Genomic DNA, 12179 nt, shown 5'->3' with positions numbered 1-12179 from the left:
CACTGGAGTCAGTTGATCTGAACTCAGCTGAACTCCTGACCACGCAGCCCACACCCGGTCACACGTGATCGGCAGCAGGCAGTGACTGCTGCTAACCTGCATCCATCACAGTGTGTGCGGGCTGTGAGATCAGGAGTCAGCTGACTCCAGTGCCAGCCGATAAATTCTGTGTCCTGCTGCAGAAGGATCCGGTACAATAACAATTGCGGTTGCATTCAATCCACAGGATCCGGTCATATGCGGTTTGCGTTTTTTTTTTTTTTCCTACAGGCAACAAAACGCGGATGTGAAAGCACCCTTACCTGGTCCTCACATTGAGGGTATGTAGTTGTCCACAGGTCACTGCTAGAGAAGTAATTGTATTAGAAGAGCTAAGCAATCATCAGTGCTATGTGAAATTCCACATCATGGGGAGAAATATGCTTAAAAGTTGTCCATTGGAAACTGCTTCCAGCTCCTTTTTGTCCTTCCTGATTAGGGTCCTAATCATCTGTTCCTTGCACCCCTTAAGACCACATACTGTACCACTTAAAATGAGCTTTATTTAGGCTATGTGCACACACAGCGGTTTTTTTACGCTGCGTTTCTGTGCATTTTTGGCCACAAAAAAACGCACCTGCGGCTAAAACGTACGGGAAAAAGCATGCGTTTTAACCGCGTTTCGGTGCATTTTTGGCTGCGTTTTGCTGCGTTTTTCCAGTCCATTGCACGGGTTAAAAACGCAGAAAAAATGCAGGAAAGAATTAACGTCCATTTTTTTTTTTTTTTTTTTTTTTTTGCTCAAACGCAGCTAAAAAAAAGTTGTGTGCAGACAGCAAAAATGAAAAGTCATAGGCTTTGCTGGGGAAGCAGTGTCATGCAGTTTTGAGCCCAAAAACGCAGCGAAAAACGTTTAGTGCGCACATAGCCTTACTGCTCTCTTGCATTTCATTCAACACTGTTCTGTCCGATAGGTGTGTATGAACCAACCCCAGCACCCGCAGTGAGCTCACTAACTTGGCCACTCTGCTGGTTTCCTGCTCTCAAAGCAGACGCCGAGGTTGTGGTCCTGCTGAAAGGTGAAATTAATCTTTTTAGCAGAGGCTTCATAGTTTTGATGTGAAATTGACTGATTTTGGAACTGTTCAGAATTCCCTTCACCTTGACAAAAGATACAATTCTAGCTGCCTTAACAGCCTCAAAGCATAATACTGCCTCCACCATGCATCACTGTGGGTATAGTGCTGTTTTGGTGATGTGAACTGTTGGCTTTGTACTAAACATACATTTTGAAATTATGCGCAAAACTTCAACCTTGGCCTCATCACGCATAAAACATTTTCCCACATGGTTTGGACAAACTTGATGTATGTTTTGGCACAATATCACCAGGCTTGGATGTTTTCCTTTGTAAGAAAAGGCTTGTTTTTCTACCTTGTCACAGGCCAAACATTAAGAATATGTGAGATCGTTGTCACGTGCAGTGGACAACCTGTACTTGTTAGAAATTCCTGCAACAGCTTTAAATGGAACACAAACAAAAGGGTACAGCAGCACTATGTAAGCGCCAAGACTTATGCAAACATAGAATATATGACATTTTAAACTGCATTAATGCTATATAGAATATACTTAGAAAAATAAAGGTTCTTTGCGCAAAAATTGGCTAATTGTTCTATGACCATCAACCATGGCAAGGTGACCTTCTTTGATCGGACCCTATCTTAGTGCCCCTTTTTAAAGGGAACCTGTCAGGTCCCTTATGCCCTCCAACCCAGCAGCATTCATACTTGTGTAGTGCCCTGTGTAATGCTATTCATCTATTATGAATGTTTAAAACAATGCCTCAAACTGTTTGGTTCCTATTCTAATTAGGGTATTGAGTAGTCGGTGGAGCATTGTTTCCCCAGACTAGTCGGCCCTCTTTCCGTGTTATCGTGCCCTGTGGGCGTGATAACGTAATTTCCACGAGCCTTTGCCTAGTCAAGGCCCTAATTAGTATAGGAACAGAGTAGTTTAGAAGTAGGTTTTTTTTTTCTTAAACATTCATATTAGTCAATAGTACAGTCATATGAAAAAGTTTGGGCACCCCTCTTAATGTTAACCGTTTTTCTTTATAACAATTTTGTTTTTTGCAACAGCTATTTCAGTTTCATATATCTTATAACTGATGGACTGAGTAATATTTCTGGATTGAAATGAGGTTTATTGTACTAACAGAAAATGTGCAATCCGCATTTAAACAAAATTTGACCGGTGCAAAAGTATGGGCACCTCAACATAAAAGTGACATTAATATTTTGTAGATCCTCCTTTTGCAAAAATAACAGCCTCTAGTCGCTTCCTGTAGCTTTTAATGAGTTCCTGGATGAAGGTATATTTGACCATTCCTGTTTACAAAACAATTCCAGTTCAGTTAAGTTTGATGGTCGCCGAGCATGGACAGCCGCTTCAAATCATCCCACAGATGTTCAATGATATTCAGGTCTGGGGACTGGGATGGCCATTCCAGAACATTGTAATTGTTCCTCTGCATGAATACCTGAGTAGATTTGGAGCGGTGTTTTGGATCATTGTCTTGCTGAAATATCCATCCCCTGTGTAATTTCAACTTCGTCACTGATTCTTGCACATTATTGTCAAGAATCTGCTGATACTGAGTTGAATCCATGCGACCCTCAACTTTAACAAGATTCTCGGTGCCGGCATTGGCCACACAGCCCCAAAGCATGATGGAACCTCCATCAAATTATACTGTGGGCAGCAAGTGCTTTTCTTGGAATGCCGTGTTTTTTTGCCTCCATGCATAACTCCTTTTTGTATGACCAAACAACTCAATCTTTGTTTCATCAGTCCACAGGACCTTCTTCCAAAATGTAACTGGCTTGTCCAAATGTGCTTTTGCATACCTCAGGCGACTGTTTGTGGCGTGCTTGCAGAAACTGCTTCTTTTGCATCACTCTCCCATACAGCTTCTCCTTGTGCAACGTGCGCTGTATTGTTGACAAATGCAGATTGACACCATCTGCAGCAAGATGATGCTGCAGGTCTTTGGAGGTGGTCTGTGGATTGTCCTTGACTGTTCTCACCATTCTTCTTCTCTGCCTTTCTGATATTTATCTTGGCCTGACACTTCTGGGCTTAACAAGAACTGCACCGGTGTTCTTCCATTTCCTTACTATGTTCCTCACAGTGGAAACTGACAGTTTAAATCTCTGAGACAACTTTTTGTATCTTTCCCCTGAACAACTATGTTGAATAATCTTTGTTTTCAGATCATTTGAGAGTTGTTTTGAGGAGCCCATGATGCCACTCTTCATAGGAGATTCAAATAGGGGAACAACTTGCAAGTGTCCACCTTAAATACCTTTTTTCATGCTTGGATACACCTGCCTATGAAGTTCAAAGCTCAATGAGGTTACAAAAACCAATTTAGTGCTTTAGTAAGTCAGTAAAAAGTAGTTAGGAGTGTTCAAATCAAGAAATTAAGGGTGCCCATACTTTTGCACCGGTCAAATTTTGTTTAAATGCGGATTGCACATTTTCTGTTAGTACAATAAACCTCATTCCAATCCAGAAATATTACTCAGTCCATCAGTTATTAGATATATGAAACTGAAATAGCTGTTGCAAAAACCCAAATTGCTATAAAGAAAAAAGGTTAACATTAATAGGGGTGCCCAAACTTTTTCATATGACTGTATTATACAGAGCTGGTTAGGGAGGGAATTTGGGCACATAGGTATGAATGCTGCTGGATTGGAGGGTAGAGGGGACGTGACAGGTTCCCTTGAATATTCCTGTAGGCCTAATGACAGCTTGCCAGACCAATTTTCTTTACCTGTAAATAGACAATGTCACTGTTGTGTCAAATTTAAGCCACTTCTTCATGTCGGTGTTGTGTGGTATACATATAATGCCTAGGAAAAAATGTTTGTACCCTTCTGACTGTCCACTTTCAATAATGAGATCCCTTTGCTGTGTTGTAAGCTTTTTATGGACTATGGCTTTTGCTGTAAAATGCAACTAATAAAGTATTTCTAGAACAGCTAAACTTTTTTGGGGTTAATGAGAATATTATACCTGTGAACTACCTACGATTTACCATGACCTTAAATGGGAATCAATGACCCGGTTTGCGGGGATTTTAACGTAAAGCCCCGAGACAGTGAATGTAAAGGAAAGCGTGATGTGAGTATTGCCTAAGGTGTCAGTCACACATCCATATTTTTGATCAGCATTTCATTGGTATTTGTAGCCAAAACACAGAACAGTTGTCGGTCTTTCTATTTTATGATTTTTCTGAGTTCCACTACTGATGGAAAAACACTTTATGAGGTCTAATTCTGAAAACAATCACATCCCTAATTATAAGAGGGTGTCCGCACTTATGCAATCACATTATTTTACTTTTTATTTTATTTCCCCTCAAAATATGTCTTTCTGAACTATTTGTACAGATTATAGGTGACCTTAAGGGTGGAGAAAGTTCTGAAATGGTACTTATTGATGTTAAAAAAAAAAAAAAAAAAAAAAAAAATTACAAAAACTTGACATTTTAACAAAATCTGACATTTTAACAGGGGTGTGTAGACTTTTTATGTCCACGGTACTTTTAAATGATACTCTGGTTTTGTTTTTCTTTAGAAAAGTTTATATTTTATTTTTTTTTTTTTAATCATTACATTTTGAAGCAAGAATATGACTGCCATTCAATATTTTCAGATTTTTTTTAATTTTTTTTTTTTGTCTAGATTAATGGATGTTTGCGCCTCTGCCCGGACTGACAGAGAAACAAAAGTGACCTTAGTTTTTGAGCATGTGGATCAAGACCTGAAGACTTATTTGAATAAAGTTCCTCCTCCTGGCTTACCTCTCGAAACCATTAAGGTACTGCTACTTGTATCGCCTCAGTTCTCACCAACATCATAGAAGCTGTAAATGGGGGTCACTTTGTTTTCAGAGGATAAATCTTTTTAGGTGTATTTGCTCTGAAAAATTTCACAATGACCCAAATAAATCTCCATCTGCTGCAGATGAAAATGTCACATCCCTCATGATGAGATCCTGTGTATGCGGCAAAGTCTGCTCTAGTTGAGGTGGATCATATTGGGTCATCTTCCACTTAACCCCAGCTTTGTGCCCCTATAAGCTGTGGCCACCACCAGTAAGCCCTGATATACAGCATTCTAGAATACAGTATATGCGCCCAGGCCACTCCATAGAGCATAAAAAAAAATCTTTTATTATACTCACCTGCGGGGCGCCCCGGTCAGATGCCTCCTCTCTTCCTTCTATCACTGTCCTCCTGTATAGCTGATGACACGTCCTACGTCATCCACACAAAGGCCTCCGTTGAGCTCGCACACGCGCACTTTTCTCTGCCCTGCTGAGTTTAGAGCAAAGTACAGTAATGCGTGGGGAAAGGTCAGAGACCGCTCACACAGGCGCACTACAATACTTTGATCTGCCCTCAGCCGGTCAGGGAAAAGTGCGCAGGAGAGCAACGGAGGCCTCTGTGTGGATGTCTTAGGACACCTCATCCACATGGAGCAGGAAAGAGGACAGCAAGATTATAAGGAAGCTAGGAGGCGCCAGACCTTGACCAGCGACACCCATGGGACCTAATAGCCCTGTAGGTGAGTATATCTGTTTTTTTTTTTGTTTTTTTTGTTTTTTTTGTTTTTTTACATTTTACAGAGCGGCCTGGGCTCTGATATACAGCATTTTAGAATGTTTTATGTTAAGGCTTACTGGTGGTTGCCGCAGCTTATAGGGGACAAATATGGTGACAGGTTCCCTTTTAAAGCCATGTGCATATATTGAGTATTTGGTGAGTTTTTTTTTTTTGTACCTCCAATATTTTTAAGCCAAAACCAGGAGCGGAATTATTAGAGGAAAAGTATAATAAAAACACAGGCACCACTTCTGTATTTTGCACACTCTCCTGATTTTGGCCACAAATACGGAGGTAAAAAAAAACCTTCCCAAATATTCAATGTGTGCATGTGGCCCACAAAGAGAATCTGTTCCGCTGTATAATAGAAGGCTATGCTGACTTTATTTATATGCAGGTTCATTCTATCAAAGAAACAAACATAATCTTTTAAAAAATGATATTTTGTTAAAATTGGGTTTTGGTTAAATGTCGCCCGCCCACCACCCCACCACACGCCTCCTTTGTCACAATCTGTATTAAAAATTGAAACATGTAATCTTGTAAATTTCACACTGGCCACTTGGGCTGTTCTAGACTTCTACGTCATATTCCTTAATGAGGTGCACACTTGCATTAGCCACATTAGTGAACAAACGCCAACCCGATCTTTTGCATTGAAACATCTGAGACCGTGCAGAGGTTGATGTGAAAGGAGGGGGGCAGGGGCAACTGTGACATTGCCTATTCTGATTGGGGAATCTTTTGTGATCAGCTGTCTTATATGTGTTACCTGTCTTTGTAATCCTGCCTCTAATGATAATGAGCCTGCTGGAAACTTTCTGAATGGACAATAGCAAGATTACTAAAGTGGTGGTGGTTTTATTTTTTATTTTTTTATTTATTTTTTTAATCCGGTTGCAGTCCAGAATCCGGCCCCCATATAAGTCTAAGGGGATCCGAATCCGGAGATTAAGAATGGTGGTAGATGGATTAGGGGAATGGTAGCAAGCGCCCTGTACTTACCAAGGCTCCGGCATGGCTGTACGCTGCTACCAGGCCTCGCATTCACTTCCTGGTCCGCTAATTATTGCTCATGCATATGCACTGCTTTCCCCGCCCACCAGCAACTGTGATTGGTTGCACTTAGACGTGGCCCCACTCTTAGTGTCAGCGTGTCAGCTGACTGCAACCAATCACAGGCGCCAGGACGGCTGGTAGGCGGGAAAAGCAGTGTAATTTAAGGAGCCTGTACATGCGTGAGCCTAGGATGTACAGGCTCATTCCAGGTATGGTGTAATTTGTCATGTGATGGGGGGGCGTGTTCAAAATGCAGCCCTATGTTTTCCAGACTGATTAAACATTCTTTTTCTAAATCCACGTGGGCATGGAGTGGTTTATAATAGAAGCGGGGAGTGGTGGGGGCGAAGATTCCCTTGCATGGTTATAGTGGACTCCTCACAGAGGAGTCCTGCACGTCTCATGATTTCCGGTGAACTGTGAACTGCTGCCAGCTGTGTCCTCCTTGTCAGTGTTTCTCGGATCCTGGAGAGATCTGACATGTTTTCAGTCTCTCCAGGCTCGGATGTAGCAGAGCCAGAGCCAAGACAGTCATGGGACCTTGTGTGGTTTACGTCTGACCTGCAGTGGTTAATACAGTGGTGAAAGAGGGTGCTTTTTTGTATTTTATTCCAAATAAGGGTAAGTTCACACAGTGCGTTTTTCGCGGCGTTTTTGCTCAGAAAACTGCATGACTTTGCTTCCGCAGCAAAGTCTGAGTTTTCATTTTTGCTGTCTGCACACAGCGTTTTTTTTAGCTGCGTTTTTGTGGTGCCCACAAAAACGCAGCATGTCAATTATTTTTGCGTTTTTCACTGCGTTTTCCACCCATTGAGTTCAATGAGATGTTCAAGAACGCAATGAAAAATGCAAATATAGCTGCGTTTTAGTGCGTTTCTATGACTAAAAACGCAGCTATAAACGCAATGGGTGGGTAGTAAAGTGACATGTACAGGAAGAGGATTCCTTCTGTTTGTGTAAACAGAAGCGTGAATCCTCCCGGTACCGCCACCGCGGCTTCCATTTCCCGCCCGGTGCCATGTCCGCTCCCGTGCAGGTGGTGGAAGCGGCTGCTAAATCAAAAGTGAACAGTAGAGAAATGTCATACTCACCTGTCTGCAGACTCCCGGTGCCATGTCCGCTCCCAGCTCCTCTTACCGGTACCGCCGCCCCCGCTCCGGCTGTGTGCCGGCTCCCAGGCACGTACGATACCTGCAGGACCTGGCGCTGATCACGTGATGCGGTCACCTGACGCATCAGCTGATCGGAAGTCTCGCTCCGACGCTGGATTTTACCGCCCGGGCGGCTATCAGCTGATGCGTCAGGAGACTTCATCACGGATTACCGGCAGCTCCTGCTGCGGTCTGACGGGAGCCAGCACGGATGCGTGTAGTTGTTGTTTTTGTTTTGTTTTGTTTTTTTTTGCACTAATGCATCAGCCTAGACTGTACAGCGAGCGAGCGCCGAGTGACTGATTCCCCGGCACTTGCAGTCAGTTCATGACAGCTGCACACAGGCGATCTCCGGAGTTCAGGTGACCGCATCGGAGATCACCCCGGCCTGTCTGCAGCTGTCATGAACTGACCACAAGTGCCAGGGAATCAGTCACTCGGCGCTCGCTGTCAGTCTCAGCTGCACGCTGGAGCTCACGTGAGCGCTCCGGAGTGCAATGCATTTAGCTGAATCCAGGCCTGGCATTACTGGAGTTTCCTCCGGTAGCCAGTCCGACGCTGCACAGAAGTGAGTATTTTTTTTTTTTTTTCTTTTTCAACGAGTGCATCAGCTAATTGTATAAAAGCAGTTTATACAATCAGCTGCTGTCATGTGATTCAGGCCCTTGAACCTGACACATCATCTGATCGCTTTGCCTTCCAGCAAACCGATCAGATGATATTGGATCCGGATTGGACGGAGCGGGACCCTTGACCGAGGATTACTGCGGAGGGGGGTTCTTTATTTTAATAAAGATGGAGTCACTAATTGTGTTGTGTTGTGTTTTATTTCTAATAGAAATCTTTTTCTGTGTGTTGTGGTGTTTTTTTTTTTTTTTTTTTTTTTTAAATCTTTACTAGAAATTCATGGTGGCCATGTCTAATGGCGTGACGCCATGAATTTCGGGTTTAGGGCTAGCTGATAATACACAGCTAGCGATAACCCCATTATTACCCAGCAAGCCACCCGGCATCAGGGCAGCTGGAAGAGTTGGATACAGCGCCAGAAGATGGCGCTTCTATGAAAGCGCCATTTTCTGGGGTGGCTGCGTACTGCAATTCGCAACGGTGGTGCCCAGAAAGCTTGGGCACCCTGCATTGCGGATCCAATCCCCAGCTGCCTAGTTGTACCTGGCTGGACTAAAAAAAATTGGGCGAAGCCCACATCATTTTTTTTTTTTTTTTTTTTTAATTATTTCAGGAAATTCATGAAATAATTAAAAAAAAATAAAAAGGGCTTCCCTGTATTTTTGGTTCCCAGCCAGGTACAAATAGGCAGCTGGGGGTTGGGGGCAGCCCATAGCTGCCTGCTGTACCTGGCTAGCATACAAAAATATGGCGAAGCCCACGCCATTTTTTTGGGGGGCAAAGAAATCCTGCATACAGTCCTGGATGAAGTATGCTGAGCCTTGTAGTTCGGCAGCTGCTGTCTGCTCTCCTGCATACACTATTGGATGGAGTATACTGAGCCTTGTAGTTCTGCAGCTGCTGTCTGCTCTCCTGCATACACTATTGGATGGAGTATGCTGAGCCTTGTAGTTCTGCAGCTGCTGTCTGCTCTCCTGCATACACTATTGGATGGAGTATGCTGAGCCTTCTAGTTCTGCTCCTCTGCCTCTCCCTCCTGCATACAGTCCTGGATGGAGGATGCTGAGCCTTGTAGTTCTGTAGCTGTCTGCTCTCCTGCATACACTAGTGGAGAATGAATAACATATATTGAAGAAGGAAATGACATCAGACTTATTTTTTTTCTTTCAACAATCTTTAATGGCATTGTTCACTGATAAAAAAACCGCATAAGGATGCAGTGAGCAAAACGCAGTAAAAAAACGCACCGTTTTTTTTTACGCAGGTGCGTTTTTGTGCGTTTTTACCGCAAAAAACGCACAAACGCAGCGTAAAAAAAAACCCCGTAGTGTGTGAACCTAGCCTAAAGGATTTTTCTCGTTGTTTGTGTATTTCTTTTTACTTATAGGATTAGTGATGATTCCCATCATTAATTTTGGGCTTGATGACAGTTGTGCGCTGTTATTAACGCCTCTGCCCTGATGCGGGCGGTGGCAATCAGGGTAAAATCTGGAAGAGCCGGGTAAAGCGTCAAGATTGTCGCATCTAATGGATTCGACAATCTTGGCCAGCTACAGGTTGCTATTTTTAGGCTGGGGGGGCCTAATAACCATAGGCCTCCCCAGTCTGAGAACACCAGCCCACAACTGTCATGGCTTGGTATCAAAATTTTGAGGGGGTTGGGGGGTAACCGCACTCCAGGTTTTTTTTAATTATTTAGTTTAGGAAAAAAAAAAGCTGCATGCATTTCCTCTTATTTTGATACACAGCCTAGATAAGCGCAGGGCCGGGGGCTGCACCCTTTTAGCCATATGCTTTATCTGTGCTGGGTATCATAATATGGGGGGATCCTACAATAATTTATTTATTTTCATACCACTATAGGGACCTTCAGACAGCTCCTGGGGGCACGTCTGACTGTAACCAATCACAGACGCCAGGGCAGCCAGTGGGCGGGGAAAGCAGTGCATACGGATGAGTAATGATGAGTGGAGGCCACAGGAGCAGTTTACATCTGCGATGGAGCCTCTATAAGTATGAAGCGCTTGCTTCATTATTATTTTCTTTTTTTCTTTTTAATTTCTCGAGTGCTGGATCTGGATCAAACAACTGGAATTCTGGGCACAGCATCCGGGCACCTTTTTGAAGCCGCGCAAATCTGGACTTTTACAGTCCGGATCTGCCCATCACTATTGCTAATACATTTTTACTCTTAAGGCTATGTGATTGTGTGTGGTGCAGAAATTTCTGCACTAAATCTACATTTGCGGTACTTTTTTGATGCACTTTACATGCATCTGGGGTGGGAAAAAAGCTGCAAAAATGCTGAAAGAATGGACAATGCTGTAAATGTCCATGATTATTTTCTGCTGCAAACCTGCAAGTGAAAAAAAGCAACGTGCACAGAATGTCAGAATTCTCATTGAATTTGCTGGCATAAGGATTTGCATGCTGTACTGAAAAACATATAAAGTGATTAAAAATGCACAGTGTGCACACAGCCTTACACTGGGCACGAGCTAAAGCTTTATTGCAATTCTTAGACTTTCTTGGCCACAACTGGGTCATTGGCCCCCAGTGATTTCTGCTGTTTCGGTGTCTGACCTTAGCTATAGTAATTTGCTTTCTGGGAAGTGTACTGTGGGGAAAATAAGCAATGCTACTAGAATGCACCACAAAAACTGTTATAGAAGCTGTGATGAGGCCACATCATTTGCCTCAGTGGTTTGTACTTGTATCGCTGGGGTCCGGGGCTAGTGATGGTTTTGATGAAAATTTGCAGCAAGTCCTACTTCATGGATGTCCGTCTGAAAATGACGGTCCACCTCCTAGTGTGTGGCAGTATACCAAAAAGCCTCCACTCTGCCGCCGCTCCTTTCATTTCTTCAGTCGGTGCCCCGTAGGTGTATGTGGCAAGTCTGAGTTGTGCAGTGCCTGCCTGTGTAGGTGGAGCGGTGCTTATGGTGACTATGCTTTATATAGATACTAGCTGTAGTACCTGACGTTGCCCGGAGTAACTGTCTGTCTGTCTCTTTCCCTGCCTGTCTGTCTGTGTCTCTTTCCCTGCCTGTCTGTCTGTGTCTCTTTCCCTGCCTGTCTGTCTGTGTCTCTTTCCCTGCCTGTCTGTCTGTGTCTCTTTCCCTGCCTGTCTGTCTGTGTCTCTTTCCCTGCCTGTCTCTGTGTCTCTTTCCCTGCCTGTCTCTGTGTCTCTTTCCCTGCCTGTCTCTGTGTCTCTTTCCCTGCCTGTCTCTGTGTCTCTTTCCTGCCTGTCTGTCTGTGTCTCTTTCCCTGCCTGTCTGTCTGTGTCTCTTTCCCTGCCTGTCTGTCTGTGTCTCTTTCCCTGCCTGTCTGTCTGTGTCTCTTTCCCTGCCTGTCTGTCTGTGTCTCTTTCCCTGCCTGTCTGTCTGTGTCTCTTTCCCTGCCTGTCTGTCTGTGTCTCTTTCCCTGCCTGTCTGTCCCTGGCTGCATTGTGACACGCCAATATTCTTCTGAATCTCTGGCTGCATTGTGGCTCCCAGCTCCTTTGACTTAAATGGAGGCAGGTTTTTTGGAGAGTAACTGTAAGGCTCGGGGTTGAATTTTCCTCTCAAAACAGTCTATGACGTTCCCTGAATCACATGAGGTGTCAGTGTAAAATTTTGTGATTTTTAAATGTGACGTTTGGATTCCTTTAGCGGACATACACACATACCCAGCTTTATATAGGT

At 43.7% G+C, this 12179-nt stretch overlaps 1 protein-coding gene across 2 annotated transcripts in view; it reads left to right on the top strand.

Annotated features, from left to right (window-relative positions):
• CDK4 (cyclin dependent kinase 4) overlaps nucleotides 1-12179 on the top strand; it is a 100297-nt gene that overhangs the window by 53277 nt on the left and 34841 nt on the right. For both annotated transcript variants that reach the window (XM_075337109.1, XM_075337108.1), the window contains exon 3: nucleotides 4734-4869. In XM_075337109.1, coding sequence (XP_075193224.1) covers nucleotides 4734-4869 — 136 coding nt within the window. The remainder of the gene's footprint in view (nucleotides 1-4733; nucleotides 4870-12179) is intronic.

This window comes from Anomaloglossus baeobatrachus, chromosome 2, assembly GCF_048569485.1.
Source record: "Anomaloglossus baeobatrachus isolate aAnoBae1 chromosome 2, aAnoBae1.hap1, whole genome shotgun sequence".
Classification (NCBI taxonomy): Eukaryota; Metazoa; Chordata; class Amphibia; order Anura; family Aromobatidae; genus Anomaloglossus; species Anomaloglossus baeobatrachus.
Note: the sequence above shows the minus strand (reverse complement) of the source record. Positions and strands in the feature narration are given on the sequence as shown.